The 22804-nt window shown below is 37.5% G+C and overlaps 2 protein-coding genes across 2 annotated transcripts; both read right to left on the bottom strand.

Moving 5' to 3' along the window:
- Window positions 1–18269: 18269 nt before the first annotated feature.
- Window positions 18270–18817, bottom strand: LOC116135264. Its single transcript, XM_031420959.1, has 2 exons — window positions 18650–18817; window positions 18270–18489 (listed from the first exon to the last, which is right to left on the bottom strand). Exons 1-2 carry the CDS (start codon window positions 18815–18817, stop codon window positions 18283–18285), a joined length of 375 nt encoding a protein of 124 aa, XP_031276819.1. The 3' UTR covers window positions 18270–18282.
- Window positions 18818–19343: 526 nt separating this feature from the next.
- On the bottom strand, window positions 19344–21993 carry LOC116135307 (disease resistance protein At4g27190-like). Its single transcript, XM_031421014.1, has 5 exons — window positions 21578–21993; window positions 20285–21235; window positions 19703–20193; window positions 19418–19530; window positions 19344–19373 (listed from the first exon to the last, which is right to left on the bottom strand). The coding sequence occupies exons 1-5, from the start codon at window positions 21991–21993 to the stop codon at window positions 19344–19346; spliced, it is 2001 nt and encodes a 666-aa protein (XP_031276874.1).
- Between the last annotated feature and the right edge of the window lie 811 nt (window positions 21994–22804).

The following is a 22804-nucleotide window of genomic DNA, read 5'->3' as shown; positions in this document are numbered from 1 at the left end:
CTAAATAAGAAAACTAGACTGGAATGGCAAATTGGAAAATGAAAAATCATTAGAGTCCTAGCTAATTAAACTGGAAATAAGAAAAAAATGAGTAAATTAAGATGAATTCCCCATCAGTGAACTAACTGGCTGCTGCTTAAAATATTTGGAGTTATGATAATTTCATCATTTGGTAGACCTTAAATTTGAACTTCCCTCCTGACGTTTCAAAAATGACAAAAGAACTCCTGAAGTTAAGCAGACTTTATCAAGAAACCAGAAAGGTTCGAAGGTGCCACTAACACAACCCATCCCGAATTTCCTCATCCCGTAGGATCCGGGCGCTCCCACAAGACTCGGATACCCGAGACGTGCTATGTAGAAAAACTGCGAAACCTGTTTAAAGACATACTTTTCCTGAATAACATCATAGTATTTCCATCTCCAAACACCTCAAAAAGACATGTATCATCTTTCGTTTTACAAAAGAAAATAGTTAGGGAAGCTTTTGGTATCAGGTTTTCCACTTATACTACACATTCCAAAATATGAAAACAAAAGGAAATACATCATGGAAAACATGGTTCTTGAAACAAAGTCCAGATTTACAATACGACATAAATATAAGACCCACATAAAGATGTCAACGCGTGCACAACCCTGAGCGGAGGCTCATGCTCGGCACCGATCTCCGGAAGGTCTGGTGGGGGGGGGGGGGGGGGGGGGGGGGGGGAACATTTAAAAAGGGGTGAGCTGAAATACTCAGTGAGTGGGGGAAAAGGGGGAGGTTTATAAAAGTTCTTAAAAAAAGAATAATGCTAACATACAACAATTTTCAAGCAAATCATGGCAACAATGTAACTTTATGAATATGCAATAGAACAACCACCCGTTCTCGCATACAAATATAATTTATTATAACATCCTGCACTCAATAAACTGTACTCTGATACTTCCTTTAACTGTATCGGATTCTGTATAAAACCTCCCATTTATTATTAAAACTCTCACCACAACTAGTACCTGGGGGAAATCTGTCATAACTGGTGGGGTCCCACACGCAGGAGAGCGAGGGACGTACCTGTCATACCGGCAAGGTCTATCATCGCGCGGGCAGCCTCAAAAACTGTCATACCTGGCGGACCACTCAACGCCCGGCAGAGCCAATAAAAAGTCATACGCATGCGCAGAGCCAAAATCTGAAATGTCATACCAGCCGAAATCCTGCATCGCTCGGGCAGGCCAAAAATCTGTATCTCTGGGGGATGGGTACTTCGTAGGGTGGTTTTTGCACCATAACAATTCATGCATAAATCAAGTAACATATAAGTCAATAACACATACCTATGCGCTTATAAATCATGCATATACGACATAATATTCAAAAATCACATATAGGGCTGAAATGCAAACTGTAAAACAGTTTCAAAACTGACAGTTTAACCCCTTTTTTATTTAACCTTCAAAAAAAAAAAAACGAAATTCCAACAACCTTAACCCGTCACTTCTATGAAATCAACATCTTTAATTATTCAATTCACACATAATTTCCAAGTGATTGAAAGGCAATAACTAAAAGTAACATGCAAGCTTAAAAACTCAATCTTTAGTAAAGGATTTGGTGCAATTCCCACTCAGTCTTTGATTAGCAAACTATCTCCAATTTAAGCCAGCAGCCCCCCCCCCCTTTTTTTTAAGAACAGAACACCAAATGCACTTTATACACCTATATGTGTATATAAGAAAAAAAAAAAAAAAAAAAAAAAGAGTTAATTATGTGATAAAGTCTCATTCTAATAAAATATATATTCCATTCAACAATTTAATAAGCCAACACCAACATTTCCGTTACCAAACTTGCATAATATGATTTTCTCCACCCTTCAACATAAGCCGAACCCAACTCTCTCTATAGTGCACCACACACCCCAAATCAAGCAGCCACACATCAAATTTCATGAGACAAGACATATACATAATTTAAATAACATGCAGCATGAAAACTTATTAGTTTGGAACAAGATCTAATTCATTATCACCCAAAACTTTGCTCAGCCGAAACATGCAAGATAAGTTTTAGCAAATAAAAACACTTAACTAAGATTTTGCAACCAAAACATTATAATAGAAATAGATAACATTGACATGCAAACCGGAATTAAGTTTTTTTAAAAACACTTTTGGTTAAACCCACACTCTTCTATCCTATAATTGGTGCCTATACAGTGCTTGGATTTCGATCTCCACCGTTCAGAATGTAGAGCTGTGTTTCATGAACAACATATCGAAAATCAGCATGATGGACGGCGAATGAGCTCCAGATCACGATTTGATGATCCACTGTTCACAGATTAAAACTAATAAACTCTCCCTTTCTCTTTGTTCTTTCTTCTTCTCTCACTCTATCTCTCGGCCAAACCACTCTTTCTTCTTCTCTCCCTTTTTTTTTTTTCTTTTCTTTTCTTTTCTTTCTTTTCTTCCTCTCTTCTTTCTTTCTTCTCTCCGTTTCTTCTTCTTCCTTTGGGCGAACTGCCCAGTTCCCTTCTCCTTTTAAACAAACACTTTTCTAAAATTTATTTCTGCCCCCCAATTCCTCTAAATTTCAGTTTAACCCAGCCACATAAGCTTTCCTTAGCAAAAATGTCCAAATTTTTCCCTCTTGATACATGCAAACCCATCAGGATTTATTCTTCGATTTCACCCCTTAACACAGCTTTAAAAACTGACAGGAATACCCCTATCTACCACAATACCAAAAAATCAAATAAATAAAAATAAATAAATAAAAAATTAATTAACTTAAATAAATTCATGATCTAACTAAAATCAGGAATGGGGTTTTACAACTTCCCCCTTAAAAGAATTTCGTCCCCGAAATTTCACTAACCTTATTGAAAAAGGTACGGGTACTTAGTCCGCATGACATCTTCAGGACTCCCATGTTGCCTCTTCGATCGCATGATTCTCCCATAAGACTTTTAACCAGGAATGGTTCTAGACGGAGCACTTGCTTTTATAATCCACAATTTGGACCGGCTTCCTCATAATTAAGTTAGGTGCTCATCCAATTGAATCGGTTGTTGTTGGAGAATGTGGGAGGGATCTGCTACATACTTACGGAGCATGGAAACATGGAAGACATTATGGATTCTCTCTAATTCTGGTGGCAAAGCCAATTGGTATGCTACTTCACCAATTTCCAAGAATCTCATAAGGGCCAATATTCTTGGGCTTAACTTACCCGCTTGCCAAATCTTACAACCCCTTTCCATGGTGAAACTTTTAGGAAAACCTATCACCCATTGGAATTCAAGCTCCCTTCTCCGCTTATCAGCAAACTCTTTTGTTATTTGAGCTGCCTAAGTCTCGCCTGATAATATTAATCTTCTCATTGGTGTCTTGCACAATTCGGGGCCTAACAATATCCTCTCTCCAACCTCATCCCAACACACTGGAATTCTACATTTTGACCGTATAAAGCTTCATATGGTGGCATCCAATACTAGAGTGATAATGTTATTATAGGCGAATTCCACCAAGGGTAAATACACATCCCAATTACCCTTGAATTCCATTATACAAGCCGCACATATCTCTAAAGTCTGAATTGTCCTCTCTGATTGCCCATCAGTCTGAGGGTGGAATGCCGTGCTAAAATTTAGTTTGGTACCTAAAGCCTTCTGTAAACTTGGCCAAAATCTAGATGTGAACCTGGGATCCCGATCCGATACTATAGAAACAGGGGCACCATGAAGCTCACAATCTCTGCGACATAGATGCTCGCCAACCTATTTAGTGAATAGGTGGTCTTATCGGTAAGAAATGAGCAGACTTTGTCAACCGGTCAACAATCACCCATATACCATCATGCTTATATGTAGTACGAGGGAGGCCTATCACGAAGTCCATGGTAATGTGCTCCCATTTCCATTGTGGAATAGGAAGCGGTTGGGACATCCTGCGGCCTTGATGTTCAGCCTTAACTTTGACAAAACTAAGCATCTAGAAACAAACTCAGCTACTTCCCTTTCATACCTGGCCACCAGTAAGTCCTTTAGAGTACGGTACAACTTGTTACTACTGGATGCATAGCATAGGCTGACGAATGAGCCTCCTCTAATATCTCCCCTTTCAACTCTTCCGCATTGGGCACACAAAGTCTATTCCCCATCATTAACAGACCATCGCCCCTATCCAAAAATCTGTCCGCAACCCCTCACTTACTTCTCCCATTAACTTCATTATATTAGGGTCCATAAACTGAGACTCTCTGATTCGATCCACCAAAGTAGGCCTAACTTGAAAATGTGCTAAAAGTACCCCGACTCATTCATTCCCAACTCAACTCCCAAGGTCCTCAACTCCGTAAGCAAGGGAGAAAGCACCTTATATGCGCCATGACGCTCGGGGTTTTTCTACTTAGGGCATCCGCCATACGTTGGCCTTACCAGGATGATAATCAATCATACAGTCATAATCCTTGATAAGCTCAATCCACCTTCTCTGCCTTATATTCAATTCCTTTGAGTAAACAAATATTTCAAACTTGATGGTCCGTATAAAATCTGACAAGTTACCCCATACAGATAATGTCTCCAATTTTTAAGGCAAGATTACCGCTGCGAGTTCCAAATCAGGGTTGGGTAATTCATCTCGTGTTTCTTGAGTTGCCTGGAGGCATAGGCTATTACTCTCCCATGTTCATCAACACACAACCTAAACCTTGACGGGATGCATCACTAAACACCACAAATCCATCATTACCGGAAGGCAAGGCAAGTACCGGGCTGAAGTCAGCCTTACTTTCAATTCCTGGAAACTCCGCTCACAATCGTCATCCCACTCAAACTTTACCTCCTTCCGAGTCAACTGGTCAAAAGAGGTGCTATCTTAGAAAATCCTTCCACAAATCTCCGATAGTATCCAGCTAACCCGAGGAAACTCCTTTCTGTCACATTAACAGGTCTCTCCCAATTCACACATGCTTCTACTTTCTGGGGATCACCATAAATACCATTTGCCGAGATCACATGACCCAAGAACGTAATCTGATTGAGCCAAAACTGACACTTACTAAACTTCGCATAGAGTATTTTCCTGAGGGTTTGTAGGACCATCCTGAGGTGCTCTCATGTTCCTCCTCATTTCTCGAATACACTAAAATGTCATCAATGAATACAACCACAAACCAGTCAGGTATGGACGAAACACCCTATTCATCAGATCCATAAAAAGCTGCAGGAGCATTGGTTAAGCCAAAGGCATCACTAGAAACCATAATGTCCATAACGGGTCCTGAATGCTGTTTTTGGTATATCAGTCTCCCTAATCTTTAGTTGATGGTAACCAGACCTTAGATCTATTTTGGAGAAGACCCTAGCACCCTGCAATGATCAAAAAAGTCATCGATCCGTGGCAAAGGATACTTGGTACGCACTGTTACCTTATTTAATGTCGGTATCTATGCATAATCTGAAAGTACCATCTTTCTTTTTAACAAATAAAACCGGTGCTCCCCACGGTGACACATAGGCCTAATGAAACCCTTATCCACCAATTCTTGCAGTTGTACCTTTAACTTTGCAATTCCGTGGTGCCATTCTAAAGGGGCCATGGATATGGGGGTTGAACCGGGAACCAAATCTATAGTGAACTCAATTTCTCTATCAGTGGCAAAACAGGAAGGTCTTCAGGAAATACGTCTGGGAATTCCCTCACCACCAAAATATCCTCTAACCTCAATTCACTAATTCTAGGGTCCACCACATGAGCTAGATAAGGGACATTGTTTCTTGAGTAGTCGCTGGTGGTCATCGCTGAAATAACACAAGAAGGAAGGATACGACGCTCTCCACAAAAAACAAACTTTGGTTTCCTGCTTCTTAAAGGTTACCTCTTTAGGAAACAACCACGGTGGCATGATGCAAGGCTAGCCAATCCATTCCCAAAATCACATCAAAATCGGGTGTCTAGAGGAATCAAATCTACCTGCAACTCATGCTCACCAATCCTCACCAAACTACGTCTATACACATACTCAACCATTAAAGAACTCCAATAGGGGTGGATATTGTTAATTTACACTCTAAGGGTTCTAACTTTCTATTTGCTGCACAGAAAATGATATGAAACGAAAGAATGTGTAGAACCTGGATCAATTAAAATACGGGCCTCATGATCAAAAACAGTAACATACCCGTAACCACGTCTGGGGAGGCTTGAGCATCCTGCTCGGTGAGAGCAAAGACACGAGCTTGAGGTGAGGTCGCCCTGTTCCTCTCTGTCTAGCACTATTTCTACCTGTAACACTACCTTGGGCCCTCTGAACCTGAGACTCTGTTGTCCTTGAAACTGGCCCCTATTTCCTCTGAAATCTGCGAATGAGGCATTATCACCTTGGGCCAAAATGGGACAATTTCTCTTGATATGGCCAAACTGCCCACAATGATAACAACATGAAGCTCCTTCTGACACTGCCGAGTGGAACCTACCACAACTGTTACAGGGTGGTCGTTGGCTCTCACTTGCACCACCACTTTGATATCATTGACTTGAGACCTCATATTCCAATTACCACTGTCTCTGAATGTTGACTTGAGATATTTGAATCCGTCGAACTGCTCGAGGTCCGAAAAACTACCCTCTCTTTTCTGATTCTATTACTAGGGCCACCAACTGTCCACTCACGGTTACTACGTTTCGGTCTTCGTGGTCTCCCTTATCAAACTCTCCCAAATTAATCTCAGTTCTCATAGCTATCTCTGTCAATTTCCCAAACTCTGAGCAGCAGTGTGAGGCCACTATGTTTTGATCCTACCTCTGAGGCCCTCCTCAAATCTCCTACATTTTGCTCTTCATTTCCGACTATAAGTGGGGCAAAATGGGATAAATCAATAAACTTAATCAAATATTCCTCCACTGACATATTTCCTTGGGTTAGTCTGAGAAACTCACTCTGCTTAGCGTCCTGATACCTATAGGAAAATAATGATCGAAGAACTCCTGACGGAAATGGCCCAGTAATTGTGTGTCGGATCCCATATCTAAGTTGTACCGATCTCCACCAATGACGAGCCCTGCCTTAAGTAGAAAGGTAGCAAAACGTAGTTTTTGGTCATCAGTGCACTCCATCATCCCAAATACTTGCTCTAATTGATCCATCCAGGAGTCGGCATTGTGGGATCTCCCGTCCCCTCAAAGTCTGTGTGCCCCTAATTTTCTTGCTCTCTATAGTTTTTCCTTCTCCCTGAGCCCATGCGCTATCCTGCATACCCTAGTCATTAGTTGAGCTATCCTATTCATAGTCAGCTCCATGTTATCCCCACACTTGGAGCCCTGTATTTTGTTCATTCACTGGTCCTCCTCGACATTTTGATTTTCGGCATCTGATTCCTCTGGGTCCCTGAGGTCCTGACCTGGGCACCCGACTCTTCTACTCTCTCTTCCCTAGGCTCACTCACCCTCCTGAGCACTTAGGAACTAATAATTCTCTCACGGATTTCGTGCGAGGCTAGCCAGTTGACTATGTGATATCTACAAAACATAAACAAATTTGTTCTAAAATAAAAACTCATGGACGGAATAAACTTCATTAAGGGACAAATTGGCATGCGTAAAATTAAAAAAAATGCCCTAAAAATCGAAAACCATGCTCTGATACCAAGTTAACACAACCCGTCCCGAATTTCTCATCCCGTAGGATCCAGGCGTCCCACAAGACTCGGATACCCGAGACGTGCATGTAGAAAAACTGCGAAACCTGTTTAAAGACATACTTTTCCTGAAAACATCATAATTCCATCAAACATCTCAAAAAGACATGATCATCTTTCGTTTTACAAAAGAAAATAGTTAGGGAACTTTGGTATAGGTTTTCCACTTATACTACACATTCCAAATATGAACAAAAGGAAATACTCATGGAAAACATGAGGTTCTTGAAACGAAAGTCAGATTTACAATACGACATAAATATAAGACCCACATAAAAGATGTCAACGCGTGGCACAACCTGAGCGGAGGCTCACTGCTCGGACGATCTCCGGAAGGTCCTGGTGGGGGGGGGGGGGGGGGGGGGGGGGGGGAACATTTAAAAAGGGGTGAGCTGAAATACTCAGTGAGTGGGGGAAAAGGGGAGGTTTATAAAAGTTCTTAAAAAAAAAGAATAATGCTAACATACAACAATTCCAAGCAAATCATGGCAACAATGAACTTTATGAATATGCAATAGAACAACACCCCGTTCTCGCATACAATATATAATTTATTTCTAATCATCTGCACTCAATAAACTGTACTTGACTTACTTCCTTTAACTGTATCGGATTCTGATAAAACCTCAACAATTATTATTAAAACTCTCACCACAACTAGTACCCTGGGGGAAATCTGTCATACTGGTGGGCGTCCCACACGCAGGCAGAGCGAGGGACGACCTGTCATACCCGGAAGGTCTATCATCGCGCGGGCAGAGCCTCAAAAACTGTCATACCTGGCGGAACACTCAACGCCCAGGCAGAGCCAATAAAATCTGTCATACGCATGCGCAGAGCCAAAATCTGAAACTGTCATACCCAGCGAAATCCTGCATCGCTTGGGCAGAGCCAAAAATCTGTATCTCTGGGGGATGGGTACTTCGTAGGGTGGTTTTAGCACCATAACAATTCATGCATAATCTCAAGTAACATATAAGTCATAACACATTACCTATGCGCTTATAAATCATGCATATAAACATAATATTCAAAAATCACATATAGGGCTGAAAATGCAAACTGTAAAACATGTTTCAAAACTGACAGTTTAACCCCTTTTTATTTAACCTTCAAAAAAAAAAAAAAACGAAATTCCAACAACCTTAACCCGTCATTCCCATGAAATCAACATCTTTAATTATTCAATTCACACAATAATTTCCAAGTGATTGAAAGGCAATAACTTAAAAGTAACATGCAAGCTTAAAAACTCAATCTTTAGTAAAGGATTTGGTGCAATTCCCACTCAGTCTTTGATTAGAAAACTATCTCCAATTTAAGCCAGCAGCCCCCCTTTTTTTTTAAGAACAGAACACCAATGCACCTTTATACACCTATATGTGTATATAAAAAAAAAAAGAAGAAAAGAGTTAATTATGTGATAAAGTCTCATTCTAAATAAATATATATATTCCATTCAACAATTTAATAAGCCAACACCAACATTTCCGTTACCAAATCTTGCATAATATGATTTTCCACCCTTCAAAATAAGCGAACCCAAATCTCTCTATAGTGCCACCACACCCAAATCAAGCAGCCATCAACACAAATTTCATGAGACAGACATATACATATTATTAATAACATGCAGCATGAAAACTTATTAGTTTGGAACAAGATCTAATTCATTATCACCCAAAACTTGCTCAGCCGAAACATGCAAGATAAGTTTTAGCAAATAAAAAAACTTAACTCAAGATATTTGCACCCAAAACATTATAATGAAATAGATACTTGACATGCAAACCGGAATTAAGTTTTTTTAAAAACACTTTTGGTTAAACCACTCACTCTTCTATCCATAATTGGCTGCCTATTACAGTGCTTGGATTTCGATCTCCACCGTTCAGAATGTAGAGCTGTGTTTCATGAACAAACTATCCGAAAATCAGCACGATCGGACGGCGAATGAGCTCCAGATCACGATTTGATGATCCACTGTTCACAGACTTAAAACTAATAAACTCTCCTTTCTCTTTGTTCTTCTCTTCTTCTCTCACTCTATCTCTCGGCCCAAACCACTCTTTCTTCTCTTCTCTCCCTTTTTTTTTTTTCTTTTCTTTTCTTTTCTTTCTTCTCCTTTCTCCTCTCTTCTTTTTTTCCTCTGTTTCTTTTCTTCTTGGGCGAAATGCCCAGTTCCTCTCCTTTTAAACAAACACTTTTCTAAAATTTATTTCTGCCCCCCAATTCCTCTAAATTTAGTTTAACCCAGCCACATAAGCTTTCCTTAGCAAAAATGTCCAAATTTTCCCTCTTGATACATGCAAACCATCAGGATTTATTCTTCGATTTCACCCCCTTAACACAGCTTTTAAAACTGACAGAAATACCCCATCTTACCACAATACCAAAAAATCAATCAAATAAAAATAAATAAAAAAATTAATTAACTTAAATAAATAATGATCTAACTAAAATCAGGAATGGGGTTTTACAGCCACAAAGATTCTTGAGGATTAACTGATGCGTCAAGATCAGCTGAAAACTAGTAATCGCAAGAGGTGAATCAGGAAAATAATAATAATAGTAAATTGGTAATAATAATAATAATAGATTAAGACCTTTTGTGTAATTGGTCTGATCCAGCTCAAAGGTGGAGATTCTTGAGGATTTTTTTGATGAAGTAGTAACTTATATAAGAATAGAAAAAAGAATTTTACATGAAGATGAATAAAAAGGATATATACTAAAAGATGCGCTAAAGATAAATGATTTATGCACTAAGCAACAACTTTTGATACAAATTACATGATTCTGAAGAAAAACTTGGACTAGGATTCTAACTCCTTTTTTTTAAGTACTTAGAATCTTTTGGGTGCTCATGAATAAGACAGGCAGCTAGGGGTCTCTACAACAAGAGAATTGATGGAAACCTTCCATGTCACACCCCCTCCTGGGTATTCCTTATCCCGTCGGATCTGGGTGCTTCGAGGGACTCAGGATCCCGAGAGGAGGGTAAAATTTTCAGAAAATAGTTTATAGAAATTCATTCATAAAACTTAAATGACTATAAAACAAATTAAAATATAATTATGAAAGTGCAGACATTAAAAATCAATTTATATAAAAATAATGTATCAGAGTATTCTTATATTTACAAACATCATGTCGATTAACATACGTCTGTGGCCAACCAAAAGCGTATGGGATGCGCCTTACATACCTTGTATGCAAACCTGAGAGGAAAATAATAAAACAGTGAGCTAGGAAGCCCATGAGTGGATAACACAATTTATAAATGGAAATGACTTCAATCTTAAACTTGCATGAGAGAACACTTGCACATCATGTATCACCTAACCATTCCCTTAGCGAAACCACACCTTCCTTTTTATTATTTCCAGACATGATGGATTCTTGATTTGTATCCTTGTACAAACTTCCCCATTTTCCATGGATCATCGAATTATTTTCACAACAATCGATACGCCTATCATCAAAGCTGAATAGACATTTCCCAATACGAAACCCACTCTTACTCACACCAATGCTCGCCAAGTGTCCACAATCTCCACCCCCAGCCATATGCCCTTTGGATATTCATAGATTCCACCCCAGCCTATATCCGCTAAATAATCATAAATTCTACCCTAGCCTATAGCCGCTGGATGTGAACCAACTCTCCTCACATTGTTATTACAATCACCACCACTACCACCACTCTAGTACCCAAGGTCCCTAATACAGACAACCAACTAGGCCACCCACAGTCTATCCTCGGGGTGGCACCATCCACAGTCTATCCTCGGGATGGCTAAATCAGCACAAGATAACCATACTCGACCCACGGTCTATCTCGGGGTGTCATGATATGGTATCATATAGAAGAATCTCGCCCACAGTCTATCCTCAGGATGTCATGTATCAATATCCCACCCACGGTCTATCCTCGGGGTGGTATCATCCACAATCTATCCTCGGGATGGTATACTCATCACTGGATAACTATACCTGACCCACGATCTATCCTCGGAGTGTTATGATATGGTATCATATAGAAGAGTCTCGCCCACAATCTATCCTCAAGGCGTCAATATCCCACCCACAGTCTATCCTTGGGGTGGTAACACCCATAGTCTATCCTCAGGATGGTATACTCAAATATTCTGCTTGCAGCTCTTAGGTGTTCGCACTATCCCGATAGGAAGCTACCACCATGCGGTAGTATGAACCATCTCAACACTCACAGGGGGCTAAGAAATAAAATACAAACTAGCTGATATCTGAAGAGGGATGGATACTATGGGAGGGTGATCTTAGATCCAAACACAACGTACCCTTTCACTCCCAACCAAACACATCCTTACACTCTCACCTGCATTTTCAACACATCACTCCTGAATTTCCCAACTTTTAATGATATTTCATTCCTTCATGCGAATATTTGAATATGGGTTCCATATATTTCTTAATAACGCCAATGTGTACATACGAGTGTATGTCATGAAATATGGACAAGAATTAATCAATTTACCCCTTATATTTTTCATTCAATTCACTATAGTCCCAAACATTTGAATTCTTACAATCAACCCCCTAAACTTTTGGATTCTTGTCAAACCCCTACACTTTTGAGTTCTTACAACCAAACCCTTATATATTGTCATTTCTTACAATTTAACCCACTAAGGGTCCTTCCACCAATTGCTATCCAATTCAAAACCCAAATATAATGTGGGTCCTATTAATAATAAGCCAGCCCACTTGTCAAACTCAAAGCCCAACCGTAAAAATCTGGACCATATTATTTATAAACTAGTCCACTTAAGATTAAGACCCAAAATTCATTCGATGCAACTTGGGCCTCATTAATAACAACCAGCCTTTCACGTTAATAAAACCCAACAACCCAACTATTTCAATTGACCAACACCATAAAGCCCATTTACTTAAATCCAAACACTATTAGTCTTAATTACTTCAATTAAATCCAAACATCATTAGTCTATTTACTTCAGTTAGATCCAAATACTATTGGGTCTAATTACTTCAATTAAATCCAAACATCATTTTACAAACATTTATAGACATTAAAATTCAATGTAAGAGTACATAAATAATTACCACTTATTTATATACAAGCACTTTAACTATAACAAAAGATAGTAAAGAGAAAGGTTTGAATCCACTCACCTCTCTAGAGCTAAAGACTCAACCCAAAGAAGGGATCGGCATCCTCCGACGGTGCCTCGCTTGTCTTCCCTTATCTACGGTCCAATGAACTTTCCATGTAAAGGTGTCCCTTGGCTCAAAATCATTTTCTTTCTCTTATTTCCTTTCTGCTTTCTCTTTCTCTTCCTCTTCTCTTCTTCTTCTTCTTCTTCTCTTTTCTCTTTTCTCTCTATTCCTTCTCTCCTTCTCTATTCTTCTCCATTTTGGTTGAACAACCCACTTTTATACTAACTTTGCTAAATTTAATTTGGCCCTCCATCGTTTCAATTGTGACACTTTACTCCAACCAAGGCTTTGAATTCTTACACTTTGCACCCTACACCAAAACCAATTCCTTAGGGACACTGTTCACAAATATGGGGTATTACATTCCACCATTCAGCGTCAAATTATCAAATAATGAAGAAAACCAAATACTGTATGTTAAAACTTTCAAAGAAGAAATATCACAATGAAGGAATAAAAAATAGAAAAATGAAGATAGAGAAACAAAAGGGCTCTCACCATCTTGCCTGAACGAAATATAAGGGAATCTCTAATACATCACAACTTATGCTTAGTAGAATAAGATAGATGCATGAAATTAACAATAATATTTTACTTACAATTGAGTCATACAACCAGAAAAAAATTACACAAAATTCAGGTAAAAGTACTACTCTATCTTTTGTTTTTTGTCTGGTTGTATGACTCAGTTGTAAAAATAATATTGCTCTGAAATTAATGGTTTTACTCTTGTACAAATGTATACAAGCGCTTCTTGGACTAAAGTAGTGTCGTGAGGCATCAATTTTTCAATTAATTACTCCCAACAACTTGATGCATGTTAAACTGTTAAACTGTTGAATTCTACTCCCAACTTATTACATAAACATAATAACGGGTCTTCACTTGGGATTTTAGAGTGAAAGCATGGATTTTGGGTTAAGGTTTAGGGATTTGTCATTAGGGGCAATTTTGTCCATAAATTTTGTATAAATTGGAATTGTGCTATTTGATGAGATACATTCCAAAAAGCGCTAATTTTCAACTCTAAGGCTTTAAAAAGTGCTATATAATATAATACCCTCGGTAAGCTCAATTTTTTTTTTTATTCGGTTTTTTTTTTATTTTTTATTTTTTATAATCCAAAAATCTCTGCACATAAGCCGTCCTGTCAAACCCTGTAATCTTTTGGAAACAGGAAATAACAGTCTTTGGCTGCGCAAGTGCCCATAATCTCAGTTTTTTACCAACAAATTTTGCAACCAATACTGTATCAATACATCAACCTAAAATTTATAAACAAAATGTAAAACTGTAAACCTAAAAACATTGAGTCTAACACTAAATGTAAAAGCGTGAAGCTGAAAACATTAAGTCTGACGCTGCCGTTTTGGTTCAAGCTTTATGCAATCCTGATGGTTAATTCAAGGCTCATCTAATGACTGACATTTTCTTGAAAAGTCAAAGATATAAAAGAGGATTGCTCTTCAATTAAAGCTACAGAGAACAAATAAGTTTTTTCTCTTCTTCTTTGACTCTGTAAAATTTTGCTTTGCTGGTTCTTTAGTTTACTTTAATTCTTGTAATCTTTGTGCAATCAATTGGGTTGTTCAATGAAGGTGATGTTTCCTTCACAGATAGAGAAGCTTAGGGAGTCTTTCTCTTGGGTTTAGAGGTTACGGTAAAAGAGTTGGGTGATAGATTAGCAAAGTGAGTTGGCTAGTGCTTGAGAATCTAAAATTGTAGTTTGTAAACAATATTAATCTTCTTAGTGTAGTGAGCCTCGGTGTTCAAGAGCTCAATATGGATGTAACTTGCTCAAATCTTGAGCAAGTGAACCACGGTAAACTCTTGTGTGTGTTTGCTTGTTCTTGATTTCTTTTGTGATTAATTGGTTGATTAGCATTTAGATTAGTCACAAATCGTAGCACAAAATATATAAAGTATTTAATCAATAAAAATATCATTATATATACAAAGTCTTTGATACAAAATGATTTTGTATCAAATAAATTGAAGAGTGAAGATATAGTATATTATATATATATATATATAATTATATATATATAAAAGCAACTCACTAAATCCGGATGAATGACATAATAATTAATTGACAATAAATGTCACTTTGTATAGAAACTTTGTATTTATAATAGTATTCAATTGATAAAGCCTCCACAAACTCAAAAGACTATTCACGAAATTGGTTAAACAACTTTGGTTGGTATACGTATCATACTGAATTTGAAAAATTGAAATATGATGAATACATATTCATGATTATAGGATAAGTGCTATGGGTAAAAAATTTAGAATAATACTACACTTCCAATTGATAACTCAAATTTCTTGTTCCAAGTTATGGGTTGTCTTAAGTGGTATTGATTAGTAAATAAAAAGTTGAAAAACACTACACCCACAATCTTTTCTCACAAACTTCCTCTTACAACCCAACGTGGCAACTCGTAATGAGTTCTACCTGATAAATTACGACTGATCAATTGTAAGTTATCACGTCAGGATTGTAAGAGAAAGTTTGTGAGAAGAAGTTGTGGGCATAACATTACTAAAAAATGTTTGATATGGTAAATGATATGTCAACACTAAATTAGTTAACACATCATTTAGAATGAAAATTTTGAGATTCGGTTTGGAATGTATGGTATCACTCAAAACATTATTCAATTTCATAAAATTGAAAATAAAATATACAAAAAGGTTATGGACCAATCTCCCATTAGATAGAGTTTTCAGCCTTGTTCTATCGGTGGCCCAATTATTATTTGGCCCATTTTGTAGGAATCATTTGTAACTTCTCATGAATTTGGACCCATTTCCCATTTGGTAGGAAATCATTTATGGAAGATTGGGTAGCCATTGAACAAATCAAAGGATGAGAGAACAGATTCTGTTTCTATTAGACTTCACAGTTTGGAGAAGTTTAACACTTCACTATATATCTGCCTGCTTTGGTTAAAAATTCCCTTCAGGAAAATTGGTATTGATTCGAGGTTTAAAGATGGAACAATGAAGGCAGAGAAGAGTTGGTGAGATATCCATAGCTTTAGGAGAATCAACTATATTGTACAAATTTCTTTACAGTTTTGATTCCAAAAGTATGAGAAGTTTCAATCTTGATTTCTTGTCCTGTTCAAGATGCTGCTTCTTTTCTGACAACTCAATTCCTGCAGTTACATCTAAAAACTTTCAGCATTTTTTGTGACAGAAATACAATATGAAGACGGGAAAAAAGATGTATCGTTTACATGTACCTGAAACTCGTAAGATGTGGTTTCTAAAATATGTTCTCTTTCTGCCATTTTCAATGCTTTTGCATAGAATTGAGTTTGTGTTCTAAGAAAGCTTATCAATTTTCTATTGCTGCACAATCTTAAACAAAATCACTCGAGAATTTTCATTACATGTAAACACAAAATTATCAAATGAAGGAAACACATATACTGATAATACTTACAAAGTAGCAATGCCACAAGAAAGACACAAAGAAAAGGGCTTTCACCCTGTAACTTGAACATAATATGAATCACAACATCTGACAAACTAGATAGAAGATGGCCTCAATCTTCTTTAGAAGTTTCGGCATTCTGCAACCACAGAGCAGAGCATATTTCAGGTGAATGAAGGAACTAACTACAAATACAAAGAAACCAAACGACATTTCTATAAATGTTGAACCAGAGTCCAATAATAAATGAAAAAAATAAGGGAATCAGCTCAGAAATTGATACATACCACTTTCTTATGCAACTGTTGAATGGTTGTATTAAGATCACCGTCCCAGCGCCAAACATCCGCTGCCCAGTTCTGCTGTACTTCGTGTAAGTTAGGTACGCTTAAAACTCCTCCAGAGAAAATATACAGATTGGGGCATTCTATTACAAAGAGTTCTTCTAAGGATGGGAATTTGAAAGTATTATTCCCAGGGAAGAAACTCGTAAGACTTCCTAAACCAAAAAGCGTTAAGCTCTTCAATTTGCAAAAGTTAATCTCAGCTTCTATTGCATTTCCCTCAGCTGCAACTACTTTTGTCATCATTTCACATCCACAAATCTTCATTTCTTTAAGTTGCACCAGGGTTTTGGCGGTTGAGAATGCTAATAAGTTCATCAATCTATTGCAAAACCACACTTCCAAAACTGTTAGATTGTGGAAAGATGCAGAGGATGGCACTAAATTAATCAAACTACTGCACCACCATACATCAAGAATTTCAAGATTTTGAATAATTGTGCCCAGTTTTGACCGTTGTTTAGACATGTACTTTAGATTAGACAGTTCAAACAACTTGAAATCTTTAATCTGTGCCAACAGCGTGACATGTCCCTCCACCTCTACATGTGAGAGTATCTCTTTGCATGAACCATGACTCAGAATGAGCTTTTCCAGATTGTGAAATCTTTGAAAGGAATGAAGCGGAAAAACATCTGATTCATCTTTCACAATGTGAAGAACTTCAAGTCTGCGAAAGAGATGTACCGGAAATCCGCCTTGCCATATTATCTCCACAACCTTCCCACCTAATTTCAGCTCCTTCAAATGAGGAAAGACCTAGTTACCAATAAACAAGGGAAAATTGAATTTGATGTTCCTCTTGACAATTTCATAAAATAGGCAGTATCAAAAAATGATTTCAAGCTGCCATAATTAGACAGATGAATGCTTAAAACATTTTATAAAACTATCAAAAAATTTGAACTCAATATACTTGACTGAATGAAGTTGATATGTAATAGTTTTATCTGACTTAACTGTGGCAATTAAAAGATAAATTATTTTGTTAAAAGAGATGGAATTTTCGACCTAATATCCATATACAGTTTCAAAGGAACCAAAAAAAAAAAAAAAAAGGGTCTCATACCTTTTCCACCAAGAAGAGAGCCTGTTCTGGTTGGTACTCATTACTTTCCTGGAGACTAAGAAATTTTGTAGTGAATATCTTCACCCTATCACAATCATACAGCTCCAGCTTTTTTAAAACCAGCCATTCTGAAGTATGTTTTCTGGGATAGAAGCAACTAAGTCGTTGAAGCAATGAGAGTTTGAGGAAGGTTACATGTGGAAAGACAAACCTAGCAACGGCTTCAATTCTGTCTTCCTTTGAAACAATCTCCTCCACTTCACAATTAACCATCTCAAGCTCTTCAAGTTTAAAAATGTTCCTGGCAATGGAGGCCGGAAATAGATTTTCTAGATTCTGACATCCAAAAACTCTCACTATTTGCAGCTTGGGAAAGGAAAGCATTCCTTGGGGATCCCTTTTCCATACATGCGTCACTTTTGGTAGACCATGGATACACAATTCTTTTAACTGAGGTTTAGAATGTTATTCTTCAAAATTTAGCCTCTGGAGATCAAATATCTCCATAAATCAACCACCAGCAGTAACTGTTAGTGATTCTAACTGCCAAAACCTTTCACAGATATTAGAAGGAAAAATAGTCAATAAGTTATCACAGTTCTTGATTTTCATTAATTTTAGTTTTTGAAAAGAATGCTCAGAAAGTTGGTAGTTCCACATCATCTTCAAGTTATCCATGCCAGAAATTACCAGTTCCTCTAAGCTTGGTAATGCAACCTGTAGGATTCATGCCATGGAGTAACTACTATTATTTCTAATTTTAAAAGAAGTAATTGAAAATTTTTATCTGGATAAATTAAGATCTAGAAGATAAAAAGATTCGTACAACGAGATATGAAAGATAGCAGAAAAAAGTAAATAATTTAGTGTCTTCTACCTTTTCATTGAAGAAAGGTGGAATGTCCTCTAAGTCGGTGCTTATGTTTGTCAAGAGGAATGCCTTGAATTGAGGGCATTGCTCTATCTCCAACTGTTTCAAGGATGGAAATTCAATGTAATTTTCTAACCAAAATCTCGTGAGTTTTTCAAAGTCTTTTATCACCATGCATTCTAAACGAGGGAAGATTTTGTCCTTCCTTAAGATAATGATTATTACCTCTTCTAGAACTGCACAATGGCTTATCTCAAGGTGCTAGAGCTTCACAAAGCTTCTAAATATTGAAGATGTAAAGATAAATTTTAATTTACCACATCCCCGCAAGATCAAATGTGTTAAATTTTGGATGGAAGAATACGTTGATGGAAGTTGATTGTGCCAAATGTTTTGAACATTAATTTCAGCCAGTTCCAACATCTCCAACCTGGGAAACAGGACCTGCAGAAAGTTAATGTTTCAATATTATTTCGAATAAATCTAAAAAGTGTAACTTTTTATCATGGACATATGACATCCCCAAGGGTTTAGATTTCTGTTGCTTTTCCCTAAGCAATTTATTTTTCCAGTATTTGTTAATAATGGAGAGGAAGAAAAGTGAATAAAAATGAAAAAAAAAAAAAAAAGTTCTGATTAACTTACCCTTTCACTAAAAAGTGGTATGTTTGAGTCAAGCTCATCCTCCAAAACAACTTTATCAGACCTTGTTACTTTCAAGCAAGAGCTTCTGAGTATTGGAAGTGATTTCAAAGTCAAGAAGCGTATACGAACTATTGCAATCTTATCGATCACTTCATTGTTGTCGATGTCATCTTCACTATCATCATCATAAATATCTTCGAAGTCATCTTTACTTTCAGTGGCATAAATCTCTTCAATGCCATCTTCATTTCCAGGAAAAAAAAATCATTTCCATATTACTGCATTCAATGACTTCAAGTGTTTGAAGTTGTGGAAGCCCTCTAGCAATAGAAAATGAGAAGACATTTTTCAACTTATCACACTTTTCCACCTTTATGAATTTTAAATTGCAAAATTTCTCTACAGTGAATTGACCTTTAAATATCATCTCCAAGTTAATCAAGTTTTGAAGAGACAGTGACTCCAAGAGCAGAAAAGCATGACTAGGTTCCCGGTCCATTGGGTCAACAATACATTGAAAGGAGGAATTATTCTGAATGTGGAGATGCTTCAATTGTGAAAAACCTACTCCATCTAATTGATAAAGAACATTATTGACACCCAGCAATTCTTCTAAATATAGTTCTTCAATTCCATTCAATTGCCTGGTAATCCCCCGCTTCGGAAAAATGCTAGCATTGACCTTCAGTTTCAATGTTCTTAAAGTCCCATACTCACTAAACCAGTCCCACTCATCACCTATGAATATCCTATATCTTTTCAACTTAGAAACAAGATCTCTTGGTAGAATATTGGCATCTTTACTATGTATTTCTAAGGATGTCAATTCAGACAAATGCTTCAACTCATCAAGGCTAGCATTTCTTCCTTCAAAGTTGAGTCCTTCAACTTCCCATTGAACAAAGCTATTATTCATATACAGTTCTTCTAAACAAGATAAACTTGATATGACATTTGGTGAAAACTTTTAGTTTGGAACAATCACTCACATCTAACATCCTCAGCTGAGTCAACTGTCCTATATCTTTAGGCAAAAACTTAATGTCAGGATGTGATAAGCTGAGGATTTCTAGGTTCTTCAAGTCTCCAATACCAGCTATGTTTCCCAATTTGCACTGATCCAAACACAATGTTCGAAGGTTTACTAAGAGACAAAGTGAGAAAGGTAATGGTGATAATTGCATTTTGGTTAAATTTATAATAGTGAGTTTTGTCATTCCAGTGAAAAAATTGTCTGGAATTTTCATAAAAGGATTTCGAGCAAGAAGATTGAAAAAATTGAGATGTGGACTTTCCAAACCTTCAGGAAGCTCTCTATCATTACTATCACGTATAAAGATTGCTTTGCAACTTCTAAGTGCATCCTTATCTAGCCAATTTGTAGCCTCATTTCTCAGTATAAATGTATGTTGATCTCTAGATGCAATTGATATGGCAACAAGACGAACAACATCATGAATAGAAAACCATTCATTGGAATAACCGTCTAGTAACAAACAAGAGCATTTGAGTTCATGGATCAATGTAAATACTCTATTTTGTGCTTCTTCCACCCTACTAATTTCTTTAAATAAACCCAAACCCATTCCATATTTCAACAACTCCATAATGGAAACATCACCAGAATATTCCATTATACTACAAAGCAAAAAAGTTGACTTGAGTTCCTCACCTTTCAAAAGATTGTAACTCAACTCTATACTTGAATAAACCTCCACAAGTATTCCAGTGAAGTTATTCAATAAAGGCCTTCTCAAACTTCGCAATGCATTGCGCCATGTAGCTAAACCCTTGCCTCTTAATGCAATTGCAATTGAAGCAATGGCAAGAGGCAAACCTCCACATGCCTTGGCTATGTCAATTCCTAAGGACTGCAACTCATGGTTTTCAGCAGAATCACCTGTTATTTTCTTAAATAGACTAAAACCTTCTTCTTCATCTAAAACACTAACAGCGAAATTATGACGAGAACCTATCTAGCTTAATACATCATGATCTCTTGACGTTAGCAATACTTTACATCCCTTATGTTCATTTCTCACAGGAATTCCAACTCTCCTCAAATCAAGACTTGTCCAGATATTATCTAATATTACAAGGATGCTCTTCTCTTTCATCAATCGTTTAAATAGCCAAACTGCTCTCCCCACTTCATTCCCCTCCCGGAACATCAGACCTAGCTAATCTGTAATGTCTCCTTGAATCTTTTTTAAGTCCACAAATGGGGTTACCTCTGCGAAAATCACAACATCAAAGAGCTTGTGTGTCTCGACTTCAGCAGTAACTTACTTCACTAACACAGTCTTGCCAATGCCACCCATTCCGTACACCCCAACTATGTTGATAGCCGGATCCTTTAATGTGTTGTATAGACCCTGCAAAGTGGACATTCTTGATCCAAAATTCTCGTAAACTTTGGTAGAAGTAAGCCATTTGCTGGGTGAAATGATAGTGTAAGAAACTCTATGGAACACTCCTTCTCCCTGGGGTTCAGCAACAGCTTTCAGTTGCCTCATTGCTTTGTTGCTGAGATGATAACAGGTTCTCAGATCAGGACACAACCCAATGAAAAATCGATTATTTTCTTTCTGCTCAAAGCCTTCAAAACTCATTCTTGTATCATCAACGAGCTCCTCAACATTAGTTAACCACTTTAAAACATCCTCATAAATCGCTTCTCCATTTCTTCTAGAAACCTCTATCATATGCTACACATGCTCTCTGGCATCCATCAGTTTCTCAAGTTCAGTAACAAGATTCACATAGTATCTCTTGTAGTTACGCAAAGAAATAAGTGGGTTTTGGCTCGAAGTAATCAATTTTGATATGTCCTCTAGAATGGGACTGGAGTAGATTTCATGGAATCTTTCACCTTTAGACAGGTATAAAACCATAGCCTTAACTTCCCTCGCCGCTTTCTTACTAAGCTGATGGCGGATTCTCAAATCAGGACATGCCCCCCCGAAACATCTCTTCTTTCCTTTCCATTCACCTTCAATAATTCTTCTTGCCTTAGAGAGGAGGTGGTAGACACCACTCAGCCACTCTGTAATTTCATTTTCTATCTCTTCCCCATTTCTTTCAGCAACCTGAATCTTAAGCTGCACACGCTGTTTGACAAGGGTCAGCTTCTCAACTTGTGCCCTGAGATTCTCAAAGTTGGTGTTGTATTTGTGCAAATAACTAAATCGATTTCTGATCAAATCAGTGCAGGATTGGAAAGTTGTAGACGTAAAAATCTACCTGTACGGAAGGGGGGGTCTGATCCCGTGAGGTTGAGGTTGAGGTTGAGGCCACTAGCGATCTGCTATACCTGCACACGTAGAGAAACACACGTGAAGCGAATGGGAAACACCAGGGTGGTGTTTGCCGTAGGCACTCCGATGCTCAAGTTAGCAAGGCTGAAAGGCTAATATAGTGAGGGCTANAAATCAAGACTTGTCCAGATATTATCTAATATTACAAGGATGCTTTTCTCTTTCATCAATCGTTTAAATAGTCAAACTGCTCTCCCCA

Source organism: Pistacia vera, unplaced genomic scaffold (genome assembly GCF_008641045.1).
Source record: "Pistacia vera cultivar Batoury unplaced genomic scaffold, PisVer_v2 Contig298, whole genome shotgun sequence".
NCBI lineage: Eukaryota > Viridiplantae > Streptophyta > Magnoliopsida > Sapindales > Anacardiaceae > Pistacia > Pistacia vera.
This window is presented reverse-complemented; position numbering and strand designations above follow the sequence as displayed.

Bases quoted from the DNA above. Each gene is read 5' to 3' on its own strand.
- LOC116135307 (XM_031421014.1), bottom strand. From the start codon at position 21,993: ATGATAGAGGTTTCTAGAAGAAATGGAGAAGCGATTTATGAGGATGTT. The intron at 21,236-21,577 runs GTAAGTTACTGC...TTTCGCTGTTAG, and splicing joins GGCAAGACTGTGTTAGTGAA to TGTTTTAGATGAAGAAGAAG. The intron at 19,374-19,417 runs GTTCGTATACGC...TCCAATACTCAG, and splicing joins TGATCGATAAGATTGCAATA to AAGCTCTTGCTTGAAAGTAA.
- LOC116135264 (XM_031420959.1), bottom strand. From the start codon at position 18,817: ATGGTGATAAAAGACTTTGAAAAACTCACGAGATTTTGGTTAGAAAAT. The intron at 18,490-18,649 runs GTAGAAGACACT...TGAATCCTACAG, and splicing joins CACCTTTCTTCAATGAAAAG to GTTGCATTACCAAGCTTAGA.